Raw genomic sequence first — 22,545 nt, 5'->3', positions numbered from 1 at the left:
GACTTTATCTTCTAAATTCAAAGTTTCGTTGTAAATTAAACAAAAATATATACAGTCAGAAGACTTATCTATTTGACTTTGTTCACCTTTTTGGATAACCCGGCTTTTTCTTTTTCTTTTTCTTTTTATCCTTTTGTGAACATTGCATTGGAAATTCTTAATTTTTTATTTATTTATGAAGGTTAATGATAATTAATGATGACAGGAACAATTTTGTTATTTGTGTAAAAGTGTGGAGGTTAAAGACAATATGGTCGGGAAAATTTATGGTGGTTGTTCATTGTGGATTTCTCTAAAACATCATATAAAACAATTATATACTTTAAGCACTTTTTAATAGCATTTTCATTCGTTTAACCATTTTAAGACATAGAAGAATAGAAAATTCATGTGCGTTTGCAATTGTAAGCAAAGTTAGCTAACAAGAAAATGTGGTTACTTTGGCCATATCTTAATCTGAAATATATATATATATATATATATATATATATATATAACATTTAATTATTAAAATTATTAGATAAATCGGATCGTGGCAAGCATCTAATTGTGGGCCTAGCCCATATTATATGAAACAACTTTTAATTTTTTTAAGAAAAATGATAGAATCACCGAATGATTTTTCCGAATAAATCCTGAATCTGACGTGTCTTTTATCCACATCATCTATTTAAACAATTTTCAAAAAAATATTATTTAACACATGATAAGTGTAGCCAATCACATTAAATTCGGCACTTATTCGAGGATTCATTTTCGGTTCCCTATCATTACTTTTTTTATTGAAAATTTAACAAAAGAATAACAATGATGAAAAAAAAAAAAAAAACACAAACAAATTAATAAAATAAGAATTTAGATTCTTAAATCATCGATTTTTGTTGATATTCAAAACTTCAAATGAAATTTTTGTTCTTGATTTTGTGAAAATTAATTTCTTATAGAATTCTTATAAAAGCACTTCAATAAAATAAATAAAAAAATAAAAAAAAAATTAAAAAAAAAAAAAAAAGTGATGGAAAGAATCATGTATGAGATGGAATTTTAGAATAATAAAATTATGAAGAGAATCGTGCTTGTAGTCACATTATGGAAAGAACCGGTGTTTGAGTTGAAATTTTAAGATAGTCACATTAAATTTTTACGTGAATCAGTTTTTATCGGGGTTCTGTAGTCGTTAATTAAATCACTATATAAACTATCTTTTGTTAAATTATAATTAAAGAAATAATTTTTTTTTTTTTCTTAGGTGGTCCAAGTATAGATTTTTTATCATAAATGCTATATTATTTTATTTTTACCTATACTAAAAAAAATCCAAAAAATTAGGGGGGCCCATGGCCCTCGGCAGCCCCCTTCCCTCCGCCCCTGTTCATTAACAAATCAACCATATTTTAAGTAGGTTTGTAAAAGTCCATTAACAAATCAATCATATTTTAAGTAGGTTTATAAAAATTATATGGAATTTAGGCATGACACTGGTTAATTATTATTGAGATATATATTTTTAATAAAACAACCGCCGGAGTTAAAAATAAATAATCTAAATTTTTTTTGTGTAAATCTATTATGCTCACTTGGTAAAACTTAATTAATTAATTTATTTTTTAACTTTTGCCTAATTTAGTCTAAAAATAAACCATAATAGTTGCTACTTACCTTACGAGTTGGTTAAGACTGAGTAGGACGACTTACGAGTATTCGGTACACCAAACAACGCGTGTATAATCCAACCAAAAGTGTTATTTTTTCTGTTTTTATTTTTTCGGCAGTTTTATTCCAAAAACTGTATTTTTGTCACCTTTCGCTTCCCCGCTTCGATCCACTCTCTGCGCTCGCTCTCTCTCTCTCTCTCTCTCTAAAAGATATATAGATATAGATATAAATCTTCTTTGTAGACACGAAGAAGAGCGTGAAACTCTCTGGTGGGAGTTTGGGTTTGTGAAGAAGCTACCAACAGCCGTCCGATTAAAACTATGGAAATCGTTGCTCTCTGTTTTTCCTATCTGAAAATTCCATAAACCCTTAACCTCATCTGTTCTTCCACGCTCTCTCTAAAATTTCTCTCCCTCTCTCTCTCTCTTTTTCTAACCTTTTCATCTGAAAACGGCATTTTCCGGCCGCCTTTCTGGTCGGTAAGTAGCGATTGTCATTTTCTTGGGTATGAATAGTTTACGTTGATGTTGATTGAATTGTGTAATTGTAGAATTCTATTTATTTATTTATTTGAGTTTTTTCGATTTTATTACTCAATATGCTTTATCTGTATATTGCTTTTTTCTTCGTTTTCTGTTTTTGGTGACTGAGAAATGAAGGAGAAGAAAGAAAAGGAGATAAGAAGTTGAAATTTCTCCCCTAAGCCACCAAATGGAGCTTCAGGTTCTGTTTCCTTCCCCGGAAGGAGACGCAAAAGGGTTTTTGTCTTTTTTATTTTTTCTGATGTTTGGTTCCCATGAAACCAGAAAAGTCTGCTGTAGTCGGCTATGTAACTATATTTTCTCAACCATAACAATAAAAAATTATTAAGTGTTGATTTTTATGTTCTTTTAATTTCTACCTTTAATTTTTGGTTACCGAGGTATGGCATCAGTTTGACCATATCCAGGCAGAGATAATGGAAGATCGAAATCATAACCTTCTGCTTCCAGATGCTTGTGCGTCGAGTCCAATTCCTTGACCATGTTAATGTTTTCTACCCTTTCCTATAACCAATCAAAGCACTAACACATATATTACCGTTTGTTGTGTGTTCGACCACGAATAAATTTCATCTTTTTATTGTGTCAGGAAGATCAAATATTGACTTCTTTTCATTTATTTTGATTGGTCTGGGAATTGGGCGAATCTGCGTTTCGTTTTGATGTTTATTTATTTGCTGACTATTTTGTATGGTGTGTTGGAATTTGGGTTTGTAATTTGCAAGGTTAAGATGGTTTTGGTTATATATTGTAGTGAAGTCTAGGCACCAGGTCCTTCCTGGAAGTGCACTGAAGTAGCTTCTCTTTCTTCAGGAAATGGGCTGTTTTCAATCGAAGGTAAGAAGAAAGAAACATCCCGGACATGAGGACCCAGTAATGCTAGCTTCACATACAGCTTGTAAGTTGTTCAATTTATTAAGAATTTCTACTACAAATCATCCTTTGTTGATTTATTGAATTTGAGTTTTTGCTTTGCTCATGCCAAAATTTTAAGCCCATGACTGTGCCCCCCTCCCGCGCGCGCGCGCACACACACACAAAAAGAAGGTTCCATCAAGATGACCATGATATGCCTCAAGCTCTGTGCTCTCTGTATCTTTCTTAGACTGACTCTATTTGATAGGGAGGGGAACATATATGCATGATAAATTTGGCAATTGGAACTCTGAAATGCTAGAATTGTAGTTTGTGAATGATGTCCTTCCAAGAGTGTATATAATTTGTGCTTTAAGGGAAGTTTGGTGTAAATTTGATTGCTAAGAGGCGAAGGAAACTGTGCATTGATCCACTCAATGCGATAAAGGCTCAAGAGGGTGTGGACATTCATGCACAACTACTTTTCTTTTTCCATTTTTTTTTCCTGGGGGGTTGGGGGGTGGGGTGGGGTGTTAGGTATGTATAATCTACACTCCATATATCAGCATGAAATGAGCATAGTGTACAAGGCCAAGGGGGATGTTATTCTGAAAATAGCATACCAGGAACAAACAATAAACAAACGTAAACCAAAAATGAGCCGCTAGTCAGCCCTGGAGGTTACCTCCCTTCTTAATTGCACATGACAAACTAAGAAAGCAGCAATCCAAACAGTGCTAGCAGCACTAGCAAGCATGTCTTAAGAGTGTCTAATCCACGCTCAATTTGGAGACAAGGTAGTGGGATATTATGTGACAAAAGAATTGCACATAGGCTAAAAGGAAAATCTATAGGACCGTTATTAGACCAACTATGTTGTATGGAGCGAAATGTTAGGCTCTAAAAAATAAGCAAGAATAACTCCTTCATGTAACAGAAATGAGAATTTTAAGATAGATTGATAGAGTTACTAGAATAGATATGGTCATGAAAGAGAGAAATTAGATGTGGCACCCATTTGAGAGAAAATTAGAGAAAGTAGACTTCGATGGTTTGGACACCTACATCAGAGACCGGTTGACAAGCCCGTCAAACAAGGAAGACTAGTTGTAATAGAAGGTAATAGATGGAGAGGGTGACCAAAAATAACATGGGATGAGGTTATTAAAAATGACTTAAAAATGTTAAGTATAGTGGTGAAATGGAATGTAATAAAAAAGATTGCAGAGATCGAATTCATGTGGCTGACCCCATTCATAGGGGATTAAGGCAAGGATGATGATGATGATGATATATTCAGCATTAGCCCTGCTAATTTTTAATCCTTCAAATTCTATTGCATTTCTCCACATTTCTCTTGGGGCATTTTTGTCATTTACATCAAGAAAAAATACCGAGAAAGGGTAGTGTGAATATTACCTCTCTTTCTTTATGGAGTAAACCTTTTACCCTTGGCCATAAATCTGTTTGATTATGCATCTGGGCCAACATTACAAAGATGATTTATTCATTCTACTGTAATCACCCAAAAGATGGAGCCTTGTTTTGGCCGGATTGTCTGCTGCAAATTTATAATTTTAGATGAATTATAGTAACCACTGCATTTTCATGTTAGTCATCTTTGAAAATACCATTTTCTACCTGTCCCTCATGTCTCTTTATTTCTTTCATTCAATGTCTTCACAACCTCTTTTCCTTTATGTTTGTTTTGATTTTCCGATGGACAGCTTATGTATTTTCAATTTCTTGTTTCCTCAGTTAGTGTTAGTGAGGTTGAAGCACTGTTTGAACTATACAAGAGCATTAGTAGTTCCGTGATTGACGATGGGCTAATAAACAAGGTAATGAGTATACCACTGTAACCAAGGCTTTTATTTTACTGTAGCACTGCATTTACTCCATAAAAAAAACCATTAATGTTGCTTGGCATACCTTGGTTTTATCTCTCCCTCATTTTTTCTATTATTTTTTTCCCCTCTAGTATTATGCTAGTGGCAATCATTTTTCTTTTTCTTTTTCTTTTTCTTTGGAGAATATCATTTCCTCTACTACTGTAACTAATGGAACCAAATATTGATAGAGATCTGCATCATCTTTTGTTTAGATAGGAGGTCATCAGGATTATCAATAAAAATGTGTTCCGAGTGCAAATAATTTAATTCTCTTTCGCTCCAACTTCTCAGTAAGTCTCAGACAATAGACATCTCGTTGTCTCTCTTGCTGATGTAGAGAAATCAAGAGAACTTTGAAGAGTGGCTCCCTTTTTATTTTCCATGAAAATAATTGGTTCTCTTGAAGCTCGCATTGATGTATGAATATTGAGTAGCATGTGAAAACATGTTAAAAGTCAATATGTGCAAGATTAGGCTGTTGTATGGAAAATTTTTTAGAAAGAAGATCTGTTCTTTCTAGCTTTTATTAGGATAAGAAACCTGCAGATCAACTTTTCTGGTACCACATGTTATGGAGCTCTTTGATTAATGATGGTGGGGAGACAATGAGAAAACATGATAAGATTGTGAAGTGCACAAAATAATTTCCTTTAGCATTGTGGTAACTGTTAGGTTCCAAAAATGCTGTCATGGCGATTGCCTTCTAAATGGTGAGGATGGCTCATGATTCAGGATATGTATGTGAATATAGTAATTAGAATTCACACTACATCTTGTGAGACTAGTGTTTTTTTTTGTGTATGTGTGTGTGTGCGCGCGGGTAATAAATGTGGGATTGCACCAAGGGTCAGCACTAAATCCATACGGAACATATCTATTCACAGTAATTTTAGATAAAATTACACGAGACTTACAAGAAAACATTCCATGGTGCTTGTTGTTTGCCAATGACATAGTGCTAAAGGATATTTCTAAAGAGTTTTTAGCAATAAAATAAGAAATGTGGACAAAAGCATTAGAATTTGAAGGACTAAAAATTAGGAGGACTAAATCTGAATATATCATCATCATCCTTGCCATCATCATCCTTACCTTAATCCCATATGAATGGGGTTGGCCACATGAATTCTCTGTCGTCAATCTTTTCTATTATATGCCATTTCACCTGCTATATTTAATATTTTAAAGTCGTTTTTAATAAACTCATCTAAATAGATGGGCTGGAAAGTTAATTTAGAGTCAGCTATTGATAATATAATTTACAAAATCTTTTCTATTACATGCCAAAGAATTATCCAAAGTAACCATTTATTTTGTTTAGGATCAATAATACAAGAAGATGGTTAGAAAAATGGTGATCTCTACAACACTGACACGCCAATAAGAACACGTGTCCAACACGGACATGCATTCCCAAGCCTTGGACACGTGTCCAACATGCTGTAAAAGTGTCCCTTTATTTTATTTTTTAATCAGACATGCCATCAGACGCTGGACACGTGGGAGGACACGTCTGTAGATGATGTATAAATACATGTGTGTGCATATATATGTATCGATGACATGTATAAAGGAGATAAGAGAGATAAAGAGATGGAGGGTTTAAGAGAGGAATGGCTGGAAGAGAGTCTGAGAACTGTGATAGATAGAGAGTGAGGAAGAGAGACAGGTGAAGAGATGGAGGAGATGAAGAGAGGTGGTCTGGAGAGCCGTGAAAGAAAGAGAGTGGGAAGAGGAAGGGGATAAGATACAGAATCTTATCTTGTTTTCCAATACGTTTGGCTACTCGGATAAAAATGTGCCTTTTGAACATATAGATATATAGCTTTTATTTATTTTTAATGGAATTTGGACCTTTAGGCTTTCAGTTTTTCAAAATAAGAGTTGGGGCTATCTGGTGGTTCTAATTTAAATGGATTATGTTTATGAATATATATTAGAAAATTTATTTGTTATTTTATTGTCATATCCTTGTTGTGTCCGTGTCCTACTTTTTAAAAAAATTTCATATTGCTGTGTCTGTGTCGTGTCGTACCCGTGTCTTGTGTTAGTGTCCATGCTTCATAGATGGTGATATAATTAGTAGAATTGGAGCAGGTTGAACAAAATGGAGATAGGCTAATAGTGTTTTATGCGATAAAAGAATAACAAATAAATAAAAGAAATTTTTTAAAACACATTTATAAGGCCAACAATTTTATATGATGCAAAGGATAACAATGACGATGACTCATGATGTAGAAATTTTGCTTTCATATGTCAATATTTGATAATGTTATTTTCCTTGCTTTATTTTTTTATTGTTGACTTATATGGATGTTATTTTAGCCCTATCAAAAAATTGAAACTAGTAGTTTCAATGCATTCAATTTTTTAACTACAAAATATGCTCATCTTTGTGTAGGGAGATAACTGAGAATTTATTAAAATCTACTTTGTTAAGTTGTTCTTCATTGTGTAACAAAAAGGGAAGACGCTTTGTGTGAAATTTGGTTCCATCATGATATCATATTTTCTTGTTGAATATGCAGGAAGAGTTTCAATTGGCTCTATTCAAGAACAGAAAAAAGGAGAATCTCTTTGCAAACCGGGTATGACTTTTTATAATTTTGTGTTCAATTGGGATTACATTGATTTTAGTTGTGCTTTAAGTGTTATGTTGGTTCTGAACTACTAATATGAATCACCATTTAGCTTTTATGAAGATGTTTTTACGTATAAAAAAATGTACTAGCCTATATTAATGAGCTCTTGTCACAGTTGACTTGAATGTTATGAGGTTGGATGATAGCTCTTGTGTTAGAGTCCATGTACTCTTCCACGTCCAAAACAGGCGGTCGTGTGTATGATTGTGTGCGCGTGTGTATATATACATGCAAATATATCTGTATTTGCAAGGAGTTGAGTTATAACTTATGCCTAGTTTCTGATTTTGGAAATTTATATGGGAGACATGGGTCTATTAGGCTCTAAGATATGAAGTTGGACTTGATTGGTATGGAGGTATTTGGATATTAAGCTTGTCTGGTATGCTGAAGACAAACACAAACCATATTGGCATATTGGCATACAGATCACTTAATGTCTTCACTAATCATCCACACGTATCTCTCTCTATATATCTGTGTGTGGTTAAAACTTATTGTAAGAATCCTATTTCGTATTACAATTTAAGCAAACATTTTCGATCGGGTTTTTTTGCATGCAGATATTTGATCTGTTTGATGTTAAGAGAAAGGGAGTCATTGATTTTGGTGACTTTGTTCGATCACTCAATGTCTTCCACCCAAATGCCCCACAAGAAGAAAAGATCAATTGTGAGTCGAAATATCATAATTTTCTCAGATTGCTTAAACCGGAGTGCATTCAAAGTTTGCAATGCCATACAATTGTAATTGTGCCTAATAAGTTGCATTAAATTTCAGTTTCATTTAAGCTTTATGATATGGATGGCACTGGGTTTATTGAGCGACATGAGGTACGTTGGTATTAATTTATTAATTATTTTTTTGTATGGCCTGTGAAAGGAATTATAGGACCTTTATAATTCTCATCTTCAAGAATAAATACTTATGTGTGGGTGATATATTATATGTAAATTTGGACTCAGGATGTGTATAATTGGTGTGTTCGCCTTTACAGGACTGGAAAAGTCATTTGGAACTTGATGCTGAACATGGGTTGCATCTCTTATTATTATTATTATTATTATTATTATTATTATTTCAGTTTTTGGATGTCCAAGGGCTTAGTTTTTGCTCTGTACATGGGTTGCATCTCATTTGGGGCTTTTAATACAATGCCATAAAGCTGCATGCAGTAGTATTAATTCCCATGACATTGTCATAAATCATTATCTGTTTAGGTTGACCTATTATGTTGGATAATATGTTCGTATATCTCTATTTCCTTTTGTTAGAATGTATATATTTTAGCTAGTATCTCTCCTAGGGGCATACAAGTCTTTTTCACTGTATTACTAAAATGACATATATATATTTACATGTAAAAGAAGGAATAATGTAATGAGAACATCAAGTTCATATTCATTGTCTTATCAAACCCTAGTTCCTAAATTATAATCTCAACAACTTTATTTAGATGTACCTGAATTGTTGACTTGGTTCTCCTCTCATTCTTCACCAATTGATATTGCTTCTCTCTCTCTCTCTCTCTCTAGAGATGACTTTCATTGTCTTGATGATCTCAAAAGCATCCTAATCATAGCAGTTTGCAATGGTAGTTTTAATTGATATATTGAGAATTTGCGTTCTTGGCTTTACTTATGATCCTTTGGGGGATATAGTTGTCTATCAAGGCCATTTTCCACTGCTTATGCGATCAATGCAAAGGGCTGGGAGAGGTAGATCAGATACAAACCTAACCTTTGACATTGTTTGTCAAAAGTGGTTGCCATTCATATTTGAATCCACGTTGCACTCATCAGCCGTGTTTTACTGTTGCATCAAGCGTTAACCCTAAGTTCGTTCAGATATTCATTTATTATAGTTTTTTATTGGATACATTCACTCGATTTTGGTTTTGTTGTCATTGTTTCACCATCTTATACAGTGTATTGACTTGAGCTTAAAGAAATACAACAGTAAATTTGTTTCTCATTTCCAATATAATATCTAGTGCACTTTTTTTTTTTTTTTTTCCTCAATTTTTTTATAAGATGATTATAGGGCATCATGCTACTGCCATTGTTCTTTGCCAATTTTAGAAACGCTTCTTCTGAGAGCTTAATTATTTGTTAGTCTTTGCTAGTTTATATGCTTCTAAAACAAAGTCTATGGATTACTATATGAAGACATAACATTGCAGCGCACACCCAGGATTATGCATTAATTCAATCATTAAACTACATACAGGCATCTTCATTTTCTGTGGTTTTTGCAGGTCAAGCAAATGTTGGTTGCACTTCTTTGTGAATCTGAAATGAAGTTGACTGATGAGACTATTGAGACTATATTAGATAAGGTAAATTCTTTTAGTGATTGCAGATACTTGAGTGTAAAGTGATCCTGCATATCTCTTGGGAAACTTCAAAAACATGTTCCAATACCTCTTTGTTAGGACTATTCAGTTAATAACCTTGTGATGGGGATTGGGATGGAACCCATGTGACATTTTGCACCTATACCAGGCTGAGCAAGAGATATACAGATTACATTATTTGGATTTTATCTTATTTGTGGCATTAATCTTTTGGACTATTTAGTAATTGTTTCTTAGAATTTTCTTAGCAAATAAACTTTATGTGATGGGAGGCATAATCATATTATTATTCTTATTGGAGACTTAATCAGATTACAAGCTTTTCTCTGTTGCTTCAATTTCTTCCCCTCTTCTTCTCCATTGTTTTCTTCTCCTCCTCCTACATCAATTGCTATCAGAGCTTTCATGTACCATCTTATAACTTAGACTCTTATCCTGCTTGAGTTTCTAAGATGAACATGACTCGCTTGATCTTTAGTCCTAACCCCCCAAAAAAGGCATTTATAAATTTGATGGTCTGAAACTGTCCGTTTAAGAAAGTTGATTTCAGTGAAAATATGTACTTGATTTGTTGTCATTTGAGAGAGGGAAGTAAGGGGAGCAGTTCTAAGTGATATGCTGTGATTTTAGATTAACATTGAACCTTCTGTCACTTGTCCATGTAGTTGTGATGAATTACCTCCCACAAGTATTTCTTTTTGTTTCCCCTTCAAGATTTCCTTTTGGTTGTGGTTTCCCGGAAGCAGCTAGTTGATGATTGGTTACTAAATTTTGTGAACAGACATTTACAGATGCCGATGTAAATAAAGATGGAAGGATAGATAAATCTGAATGGCAGAATTTTGTGACCCAAAATCCTTCATTGTTGAAGATCATGACGCTTCCATATCTAAGGTATATATTTTAGTATTTTACTATTTTAGTTGTATCACATTCCTCTATCAAGCACTTCATAATTTTTAATATTATTCCCGGAAGGTAAGCACTTCATAATGTTGACATTCAGGAAATGGTTTTTTTTATTTTTTTTTTATTTTATATTTTTTTAAATGCAGGGATATAACGACAACATTTCCGAGTTTTGTGTTCAATTCTGAAGTTGAGGAGATTGCCACATAATAGAAAAACATAGCATAGGGATTTTATGCCCTTAGTGTGTATAAGCATTTGTGTTTTCTTTCCTTTGAAATTAAACATTTGCATTAGAGAGAGAGAGAGAGAGATTATATTTGTGATGGGAAGGCAAAAGCTACCTGCGCAGATTAACAATTTGTGGCCAAGTGTAACTATCAGTTATATATCAGTTGTGAAGTTCTTTTTGACTGGCATTTGCTAGCCCTATTGTGCGTGAATAGTGAGATTTAATGTGAGATGGAATTTTAAGACACGTACAAAGCTTGGCTTGAAATTGTTTGTCTTGAGACCGCATTGTTGCCCGAATTGAATGGTGTATTTATAGAAAGAGAAGTGATAGATTTTCCGACGTCAATTGCTGACTACTCCTCCGAATATAACGTGGTTGGGAATGAGTGGAAGAAAAAGAGATGTTTACTGGAATTTTTTTAAGAGTTCCAATGGGATCCAACTACGTTATATTCGTAAGAAGAGTCGACAATTAACGTCGGAAGATCTATCAAATTTAGCTGGTGTATGGGTAAATTTCAGTGATGCCTGAATGCTAAAACACATGTTATACCGTTAGCCTAATTATGATCCATTGATTACAGTATGAGAGCAGTTTCTTATAGTGTAACATCCTGTGACCTTTTGTGTGTGTGTGTGTGTTTTTTGAACAAAATGGGGTCGCGGGTTAAATACTTTGATACCCTAACATAAAGGTCCCTTTTCAAGATAGATATTCAACTCTTTATTACATTCTCTGTTAATATCTATTTTTTATTTTTATTTTCGATATTTGGCAAAGGTCTAGATCGAATTTTGAAGATGAACTAGTCGAGTTCATCCATCGGGGCGCGTAAAATAATTTTTTAAAAATTGATGGGTAAGTTATTTTTGTTAGATTTTCATATTTTTTTTCCTTTATAAATATTTTATGATAACCAAGCATCGAAAATAGAAAAATATTTTACATCCAAACAACAAACATAAAGTTTGTGTACTAATTTTTTCGCAACTAATTTTCATACAATGCAGAACAGTTGATAAAAGTAAATTTTCATTCTTTTTGTATTTCAATCAAACCTATTATTTCATACTATTACTTAATTCGATCCACAACTCATAAATGAATTCTGATGCAAAACTTCGATGGTAGTGACATTTTCTAAAGTATGGATAAATTACATTCGGATAGGAATGGATTGTTGTTGAGCGTGGAAGTAATTAAAGTAATTTTGAAGGTGAAAAAGTTAATAACACCTTTGAGTTATAATGATATTTTATATTACATTTTATAAAAATAAATAAATAAAATAAAATAAATTGCAAAATTATTACAGCATTTTATAAAATTTGATATGTGAGCACGAACACCGTGAACAATGATATGACCTCGTCTGATACCTAAATCTCCCTTCAAATGCCTTTTACTCTTTTTTTTATATTTGTCATAAAACTCGAATTTTTTTTTACACATTCTGGTCTCTACTCCCATTTTAGCATTCATTTCATGCTGTCTCACAAATGCTTTGACTGAAAATTATACACGCAAATTTCAGGTGCGTAGTCATCAAAGGTTCTGGATTTTTCTCGGCAATCGGCCAAACAATCGAAGGAGAATAAGAAGAGCTCTGGCAAGCTTGAGGTGTGGTTAATCACTGTGTGGTCAACTCAGATGGGTGACAAATTGAGGCAACTATAATGGAAAGGTATTGTATATTTAACTGTGATCTCTGTTTCAAATTAGCTCTGAATATATGAAATGGAAATCGGTTCTTGAGCTTGGAATTTGTTTTAAAATAGAGAGAGAATCGGTACTTAAGCGACCTATAACCAGTTATTTGAACCAGGTTAGGGTTTTCAATTAAACCCCATTCTGTTTCTGGGTTTTGTTTGTCCTGACTAACACACAGTGCCCAGTTGGCTCCGGAGACAGACTCCGTTTCAAGCTAATCACTGTGTTTCGATTAGGTAAGCTCTACCTCTCTAACATTAATTCGATTATGGAAAAATAATTTTTTCGCCAAGTTTGGTGCTTGATAAAGAATGAGATAAAGCAAGAGAAATGTTCTAATAATGCTTTGAAAGGGTAGAGACTCTCTCCATAAGAATGCGGGAAACTAGAGTGAAGAGCTTGAAACCAATTTGGGTTTTTTTCCTCCCTTGATGAATGAGACTTGGTTGATATATGGGCATTTCTAAAATTGTGCTTGTTCAATGGTTAAGGAAGGAGGTACACCTTGAGATTGAGCTTTTCTTCTTGACGGGACTGCTCGTCTTTGTTCAGCCCAGCTGTTTCGGTTGACTGGTCATGGTCACTACTAGTTAGCTTTGCGAGGCTTGGATATATTATCCAATTTCTTCTTCCTCCTTCATGATCTTTTGAAATGCAATCACAAACGCAGAGAGATATTTTTCTGGATAGATAAATTATGGGGATGCTTATTGGGACCTGCGGACTTTGTTATTTTAAAATTTTCAATGAGCAAATTTTTAAATTTGTGTCCCATTTCTGATTCATAATTTTTTTATTGTTTTTGGCCTTATTCTGACCATTTTTGTATGAATACAATTTTTTTCGACTTTGGGCAACCTGGGTTTTAAGTTTATTTCAGCTTTCTATATATATATATAATATTTTTATGGCTAAATCACAATTTAATTACCTAATTTCAACCCCATCACTTAAGAATTGAAAGAAGCTAACTTGCCCTTGTAACTTTATTTCCTTTTTTTTCTTTTTTCCTAGTTGGTACTCACACACACATGCCTCCACAGAGGCTCGAACCCCTGACCTCTCTTTGAGAAGTAGGAGCTTGATACCGCTAGGCCACAGGCTTGTTGGTAACTTTATTTCCTTTTTAATGTAAAAGAAATTGTAAGTTCTATGTGACTTATCAGTATCAAGGCCAAACTTGTTCCACCTAAGTTTTACCCCTCTTTGATTTTGAGTTATGTTTAGATCTGAATCCATGACCTGGTAATATTATAATATAGAATTTATAGAATTAAATACAAAAATGGGTAAATATTTCATATTTTTGTTTGGCCTTAAATTGCTTTGTTTTATATCAGCATAATCGACATCTAAATTCTATATGACTCTACTCATTGATCTTGACACAACTGTAACACTGAACACTTCAATATGGAGAGAATGATGAAGAGCTTCCATAATATTTATATTTTTAGATATGAACGCATGTTCTTGCATGTTGGCACAAGTATGATGTGATAATTAAGGTTCATCTCATGTCTCTGCAAAGTTATAATTGTGATGTATTTTTCATATTGCTTTATACTTTCTGTTATTCTCTTCTATTATTTCTTACAATTCTGTGTACCTTATTCAGTTTAGCTCTTTAAACAGATTATTGGTCCGAATTTTTCCAAAAGAGGATCTGGAATGACAGCATTTCTGGAATTGGTTCACTTATCATGTGATTATTGTCTGATGATAGTGTCTTTTATGTTTTGATGATGCCACAGAATACAGGTTTGGTCCTCTTCACATGGGTTATAGCAAATCCCTGTGCCCAGCAAACGGATATGTTAGTGCCATCACTATTATATACTTGCATAAATGGTTATTTGAATGGCGCAATCAGTGACAAAGGCTATCCTGTTACATGCTCGCATCATCAAGAGCTATTCATCAGTTGTTCGTGCAGCTCCATTTATCCAAAAGACTGCCTTAAGATCAATCTATGACAGAGAATTTGTTCTTAGCTACAACGTCAGAAAGTTTCTAGTATCGGACCTCTGCCATAAACAGAATCAGAATCCCTCTCTTCGATATTTCTCCACAAGTATCAAGCCAGAAAGATTATGTTGGGAAGTATCCTCTCATGCAGTTTTGTTGAAGAAGCTTGAAGTTGCTTTGAGGGATCATCAAGTGGATGAAGCGTGGGAAACTTTTAACGATTTTAAAAGATTGTATGGTTTTCCTAACCACTCTCTCATTGGAGGGTTGATCACTGAGTTGTCCTACTCATCTGATCCCTGCTGGCTTCAGAGGGCATGCAATTTTGTTCTATTAATTCAGAAAGAGAAATCAGATTTACTTCGGTCCGACTCCCTGACAAAGCTCTCCCTCTCCTTAGCAAGATCTCAAATGCCTGTTCCTGCATCCATAATTCTCCGAATGATGCTAGAGAAAGAGAGCCTACCCCCATTGAATATTTTAGGGATGGTAATTCTGCATATGGTGAAGACAGAGATTGGGACATACCTTGCATCAAACATCTTAATTGAGATTTGTGATTGTTTTCACAGTTTAAGTGCAAACAAAGGCACTTCTAAAAAGCCGATAAAGCCTGATACGATGATCTTCAATCTTGTTCTTGATGCTTGTGTGAGATTTAGATCATCTTTTAAGGCCCAACAAATTATAGAATTGATGGCACAAATGGAGGTTGTAGCTGATGTGCACACTATTGTTATTATTGCCCAGATCCACGAGATCAATGGTCAGAGGGATGATTTAAAAAAATTTAAAGACCATATTGATCAAGTCTCACTTCCTTTGGTTTGTCACTATCAGCAGTTTTATGACAGTTTGCTGAGTTTACATTTCAAATTTAATGATATTGATGCTGCTGCTGGACTAATATTGGATATGTATAGGAGTCAGGAGTCTCTTGCAGCTCAAAAGGGAGGAAGGGACCCGCAGAAGCTTTGCTTTGTTCCTATTGGATCTCACAATCTCAAAACAGGATTGAAAATACAAATTTTACCTGAGCTACTGCAGAAGGATTCTGTCCTCACATTGGAAAGTAAACAGGGATTCGTCTTGCATAAGAACGGCAAACTTGTCCTCAGCAACAAAGCACTGGCGAAGCTCATCATTCAGTACAAGAGATGTGGGAGGATTAGTGAGCTGTCAAAGCTTTTAAGCAGTGTCCAAAAGAGCTCGTGTTCAGTAAAAATAGGCAGTTTGTGTTCCGATGTGATTGATGCTTGCATTCATTTGGGGTGGCTAGAGACTGCTCATGACATTTTGGACGACATGGAACTGGCAGGGACTCCCGTGGGCGCTAGTTCATATGCATTACTGTTTACAGCTTATTACAAAGGAAAGATGTTTAGGGAAGCTGAAGTACTGCTAAAACAAGTTAAGAAAGCTGGTTTGGTTGTTGATATGTCGGAGAAGATAGCTTTATCAGCATATCTTTCAAAGATAGAAGATGAAAGCACCTTGACTTCAAACTCAATAACTTCAATTGTAAAACCAGATATGGCTGAGTCTATCATTCGGGAGATGAGAGAAGAAGAGAAATTGGTGCCTTCTGTGGTGTACGAACTCAATTCTTCTATCTATTTCTTCTGGAAGGCCAAAATGATAGAGGATGCTTTGAAGACATACCGAAGAATGCAAAAGATGAAAATCCAGCCCACAGTGCAAACTTTTTTCAGTATGGTTTGTGGGTATTCTTCTTTGGAAATGTATCGGGAAATCACAATCTTGTGGGGGGATATTAAGAGGAATAGGGAGAATGGAAATTTTGTGGTTAACAGGGATTTGTACGAGTTCTTGCTATTGAATTTTCTTCGAGGTGGTTACTTTGAGAGAGTGATGGAAATTATTGGTTACATGAAGGAGCATGGGATGTACACTGACAAGTTGATGTATAAAAGGGAGTTCCTAAAGTTACACAAAGATCTCTACAGGAGCTTAAGAGCATCAGAAGCTAGAACTGAGGCTCAAAGCAAGAGGCTTGAGCATGTGAGGGCATTTAGGAGGTGGGTTGGCATTGATTAAACTTCATTGAAAGTTTTGAAGCAGATGGCTTGTTAAAAGCTTGGTTCCTCATGTCTTTGCCATGTTCATCTCATCCTTTGACTTGTACACATGCATTCTAGAAATGGCTTATCAAGCATTGTGTATCTTCCTCTTTGTGTATCATAGAAATGGCTTATCTGAATTGACGACCTAGTTTTAAAGAAGCCCAACCAGCTCTCCCTGCCGGGATCTTCAGAGAAAGTTCAAAGCGCTTTACCAGTACATGATACGAGCAGTTGAACTTCACATTCACAGAAAAACTGCATGAATATGAGAACATTTTCTTTCCGTCAGTGGTAATCCAGTTTTTCTGTTTATGAGATGCTTTTGGAGAAAATCGCAGGGGGTTAGGAGATAAAGATGCTTACGTGGTTTGCCACTATGTCAATGATGACAGCCACAAGGCCAGCATCTGAGCTTGTCCATATGTTGGTAACTAAGGCTCTTTGAGGTCAATGCATCGTCACACCGGTCGTATCATGTATGGCTTCACAACTGAAATTCTGGTCGTCGAGTACCCTAGAGGTGAAGTTCTACTAGTATTTAACTGCAAACTTACATGTTCCAGTTTATTTTTAACTGATTGTAGTTGTATATTCGCATAAGGTTTCCTGAACTTGTATACATATATACATATGAATCATATGATATTGGAATATAACATTCATTTTCTGAGTAATGGTATACCACTATGCTAAAAATAATAATAACCACCATTTCTTCAATCAGGAAATGAATTGAATGAAATTGACGAGTGTTTTGGAACACAAATGAAACTCATCAATGATACTATAATAATCTCTTCAATGGATTCCTCGGGCAAAAAAGGGTCCCACAAGAACCACAAAACTGTGTTGAATTTTTATTTTTTATTATTTATTTTTTATTCCATCACTCTTCTTACTTTTGTTCCCTTGATTCTCAACGCAGAGTTGACCAAGACATGGGAGGTGCTTTGTTTCTGGGCAATTTTGCTAACCAAATGAAACTCTTTGCTTGGTATGTGCTTTCGGTTTCAAATTCAACATTTACATAAAAATCTTTGTTTTTTTCTAAACAAAACACTTGAATTAAATTAAGTTATATAGGTGTTGTGGAAACTTTTTATTTTTTTATTTTTTATCTTCCATTTTCTTTCTGAAATTACAGTTAAAGCATGCAAGTTTATGTTTCTAATGTTATTTTTGGTTCTGAGTATCCGTTTGGACTTTGGAGTAGATAATAGAAATTATAGAATATGATCATGGCCATAATGGGCGATTAGGGCTGAAAGAGAAAGGGAGAGCAAACAGGAAGAGTAGAGAATATCAAGATTGAAAGATGCTTTACATAGCATACGGCTGCTGTGTATGAAAGATGCACACAACATATGGGTGTTGTGTGTGTTGTGTGTGAGAGAGAGTGGTAAGGAAAGAGAAGGCATCAAACCAGTCTTTGAAGATGCACAATTAGAGATATAAACTAAACACACCATTTTGATGTCATAAGTTAATTGCAACGTGACTTTTTTTATATATCCATGCAGTGAAGGTTTTAGAGGAGAGGAGATGGATCCTATTTTGACAAGCCACTATAGGTCACATGCTACGACAATGGTATGCTCATTCAACAAAAATAACTTACGAAATTTAGACATGTAAATTGTTTTTGGCCTTTTAATTAAAAAACTATTTTCTTTGTAAAATATTTATAAGAGGAAACAAATATTAGAAAATGACAAAAAAATAAAAATAAAAATAAAAATAGAAAATAGAAAATAGAAAATATTTGATATTAAAACAAACGGAGCCTTAAATTCTAGGACTGCAAGCGAAATGGTAATGCGAAAATGCCATATCGAAGGCTGTGGGTCGGAAGGACATGGACCATAGAAAAAAAAATTGTGAACCTTAGTTTTGATTAGCTTGGATAAAAAAGTGTCACATGGTCCAGAATCATTTAATAATTTTTTTATAAAGAAAGTATGAGTGGCGGGCGGCCCAATGGTGAACATTAGATATTTGAGAATGAGATTAGCCTCAATATACATCAAGTAATTCCAACCAATTATGTAAAGATGAATATTGATGTCCGGTTTGCAATTCCCCCACTGTTCAACATCCTCTTTTTCCTTCTTTAAAACTCCAACAGTACTGTGTATCACTTATTCTGAGCTTGTATTGAAGCCAACTTCTTGGTTGCTCATTATTATTGCCATTCTCTTCCTAATTACCACCGAACCCCTCCGTCTCATTGCCGGAGATTTCTCCGGTCTCTTGGCTATTTCATTGGTATGCTCAATCTTATTGTCACAACCACATTTCTGGATTTTGCATACCTCATCCTCATATGCATATCCCCTTGGTATGACTTGGCCTTGCTTTCGAATCTTATTCACCCTTTGGTTTTGTGACACACTCCGAGCCATTCCTACTCCATCATCATTCCCATTTTCCAACTCCAAGAGATAGAGCCTCCTCATCAAATTGAAATTGAAATTGAATGAAACCATGTTGTGGACCATATGTCGCCGGAAAAAACCAAACTTAGATTATATGACCACACTTGTCAAAATTGGATCTGTATATGTATTGGGTGTATGTTAAATTCATATATATGCATAAACACACAAAAATATGAACATATAAAGGTTTTTTTTTGTGCTTTGTTAGTTGTATGGAACCTGATGATGCTGCAACTAATAAAATGATGTTATGTCGGTGTGTTTTGGTAAAGATGTGACATCTTGTAAGTTGTAATAATTGGTGAAGTTTGATATAATGGTTCAATTACTTGATTCATTGATGGACTTGTGTGTGGATGGCGTAAAAAACAGGGTATACTAGTCGAATTAAAGTACTATCCAGTGCAATCAGAATGGTTGATACTTGATATTAATCCAGCAATACGTGAGATACTGAATTGATTTCAGCCCTCCCCGCACCACGGAATACAAGTCACTGAAGATGATTTTAAATCATCCTCGTGTCACCAAAATTTTATTTTTGAAACATGTTTTAGATTTCATATAATTAGTCAACAGATGGTGGAGTTTACTATTTTGGTTCAATTACTTAGATTGTCATTGTTTCAACAAAAGAATGAATAATCACCTCAGCATTACCCTCAAAGATCAGTATTACAAATTAAAGGCAAGGCCTAGGAACTGTGTGTGGGCAAAAACCACCCAACTTAATTGCACCGGTTGTAGTGATGATATGGCATCATCATCTTATAAATAGTAACATGCAGTGTGACACTATGACATGATACAATTAGTTGATGACACATATAATGAAGTATTAAAGGTGCATAGAATTTTTTCTCGAAAAAATAGAGCATTTTAGTTTGGTAACACAATATATGTATACACACACACACGCACAGAAAAAAACAAAAGAAATGGATGAGCTTCTCAGCAAGTGAAACCAATGATTTTAGCTTAGTAGTACTTTGTTGCCTTCCAAGTAGGAAGTCCAGGGTTGAAATTCTCGTGTGGACAAGTGGGTGAACATTAGATCACAAATCACTAATCCATAGTTGAGTTCAAATTTTCGTAGGGACAAGTGGGTGAACATTATTATCACAAAAAACTAAACCATAGTCGAGTCTACAAGCTCTAAACATATAGAGTAATTATTTACGCGTCACAGAACCATATATGTTCTTTATGTGAAATTGCGAACACACCATAGCCATGGAAATCTTGGATTGTGTACTAAAAAAAATGACATATGCGCTTTGTGTATGACCTAAGAGCGACAAAACAGTGCCCTTTTGGGTCCAGGAATTATGTTAGATAACGAAAGGAAATTGACAAAAATAAAAAATAAAAACTCTTAACCTTTTTATTGCTAGATTAAGTCAATTATATAAGGTCATTTAAAGTTATGCTAAAATGAATATAACCTAAAAGTAACTAAATTAGTGGAATCATTTTGTTTTTTTAGGTGCAAAAAAAAAATGTCTGGACAATTCATGGACTATTAAATATCCAGTAATCGTTTTAATTTGTTTGGTTACACATTTGTGGGGGCACAAAGGTCATTTAAAGTTTTGCAAAGCTCAGACTTAAGAGTGACTTCAGAGTATTTGTTAGTGATTTTTAATGGCCATGTCATTTTCTTGGCAATTTCTCCTGCTCGGTCTGTTGCCACAATTCAACTACTAGATATCCTCAATCAGGAAAAAGCATGTCCTTTCTTTATGGACTTACAAAGAAGAAATGGTCTGTGACTTTTCCTGATCATGTGCTTGAAAGAGAGCTCATAGTTGGAGCATAACATCTAAAAATGCAATGTCATTAATTAGGTCAATCTTGGGGTTAAAGTGTTGTTTTTTAACCAAAATCACTTGCTCTTTTCTGAGAGGTGATTTTATACCACTGCATGCACAAGGATGTTTTCAAACCTGTGTTAAGTTTTCAAATCTGCAGTCATTCCCTTAATAATTAATGCTTTGTTTAAATTATTAAGCGAACGGATGCAGATTTATGATGAAAAGGATATCTTTTCCACCCTAATTGTGTTGAAAAGTGAACAATCACCCATGAAAATGATTGTTTTTTCCACCCCAATTGTGATGAACAATGACCCATGAAAATGATGGTTTTTTCAACCCAATTGTGATGAACAATGAGACATGAAAAGGATAGTTTTCCACCCTAATTGTGATGAGAAGCATTACCCATAAAAATGACAGTTTTTTCCACCCTAATTGTGATGAACAATGGCCCATGAAAAGGATAGTTTTTCCCACCCATGAACGATTCCCATGAAAAGGATAGTTTTTCCCACCCTAATTGTGATGAACAATGGCCCACGAAAAGGATAGTTTTTCCCACCCATGAACCATTCCTTTTCCACCCTAATCCATGAAGTATGGATTTTTCCACCCATGAACCATTCCCATGAAAAGGATAGTTTTTCCAACCCTAATTGTGATGAACAATGGCCCACGAAAAGGATAGTTTTTCCCACCCTAATTCTGATGAACAATGACCCATGAAGTATGGATTTTTCCACCCATGAACCATTCCCATGAAAAGGATAGTTTTTCCAACCCTAATTGTGATGAACGATGGCCCATGAAATGGATAGTTTTTCCCGCCCATGAACCATTCCTTTTCCACCCTAATTCTGATGAACAATGACCCATGAAAAGGATAGTTTTGGCCACCCTAATTAGGTCATCTATACAGAAAAGGGAAAATTCAAAGAAATTCATGATCCTAGCTTAATGGGATAAAAGATGAGTATCACAATCATGCTAGGTTCTACATATTGTTTGCGTCACATATTGATTTTAATAAAATAAAAAAAAAAACCTGAACTTTCCTGTCAAGGATCCAATATATAAATAGACATGGTCCAAGAATTATCAACTCACTCATTACATCCTCCTGCTTCTGCTAGAAAACCACAGTGAGGATGTACTCCTTTGATCTAAGGCATGCTGTCCTATTTGTGATAAACATCCTAAAATCAGGAACAAGCATGCCATGGGATTGGGATCCATTCCACACAATTGGTCATCTCACTTGGAAAAGTTTTTGGCTTCTCACCATTCTCTTCTCTCTATTCTCCTTTACCTCCATCAGAATTCCTCTGACTTGTTCATCACCCAATACAGGACACATATACCTACAATTCAAAGGTTTCTCTGTCACCCTCACTCTTTCATTCGTTGCCTCAGTTCTCTTCCCACAAGCTTTCTTCTG

General features: G+C 34.6%; 2 protein-coding genes across 3 annotated transcripts; both read left to right on the top strand.

Annotated features, from left to right (window-relative positions):
• Nucleotides 1–1,703: 1,703 nt before the first annotated feature.
• LOC132282999 (calcineurin B-like protein 1) lies at nucleotides 1,704–11,348 on the top strand. 2 transcript variants are annotated; one of them, XM_059784860.1, is made up of 9 exons: nucleotides 1,704–2,135; nucleotides 3,012–3,096; nucleotides 4,812–4,894; nucleotides 7,477–7,536; nucleotides 8,154–8,262; nucleotides 8,371–8,423; nucleotides 9,848–9,928; nucleotides 10,728–10,840; nucleotides 11,002–11,348. In XM_059784860.1, exons 2-9 carry the CDS (start codon nucleotides 3,015–3,017, stop codon nucleotides 11,063–11,065), a joined length of 645 nt encoding a protein of 214 aa, XP_059640843.1. In that variant the 5' UTR covers nucleotides 1,704–2,135; nucleotides 3,012–3,014; the 3' UTR covers nucleotides 11,066–11,348. The 2 variants fall into 2 exon arrangements, with proteins under 2 accessions (XP_059640843.1, XP_059640842.1); XM_059784859.1 differs by lacking the exon at nucleotides 1,704–2,135 and adding an exon at nucleotides 2,297–2,379.
• Nucleotides 11,349–12,431: 1,083 nt separating this feature from the next.
• Nucleotides 12,432–17,849, top strand: LOC132282998 (pentatricopeptide repeat-containing protein At4g17616). Its single transcript, XM_059784858.1, has 3 exons — nucleotides 12,432–12,774; nucleotides 14,555–17,372; nucleotides 17,778–17,849. Exon 2 carries the CDS (start codon nucleotides 14,661–14,663, stop codon nucleotides 16,824–16,826), a length of 2,166 nt encoding a protein of 721 aa, XP_059640841.1. The 5' UTR covers nucleotides 12,432–12,774; nucleotides 14,555–14,660; the 3' UTR covers nucleotides 16,827–17,372; nucleotides 17,778–17,849.
• The last annotated feature ends 4,696 nt before the right edge of the window (nucleotides 17,850–22,545 follow it).

The sequence above is a fragment of the Cornus florida genome, unplaced genomic scaffold (assembly GCF_030987335.1).
Source record: "Cornus florida cultivar Cherokee Brave unplaced genomic scaffold, ASM3098733v1 CherokeeBrave_3.0.0_Hap2_Chr11, whole genome shotgun sequence".
Classification (NCBI taxonomy): Eukaryota; Viridiplantae; Streptophyta; class Magnoliopsida; order Cornales; family Cornaceae; genus Cornus; species Cornus florida.
The sequence above is the reverse complement of the archived record's forward strand: the minus strand, read 5'-3'. Positions and strand labels throughout refer to the sequence as shown.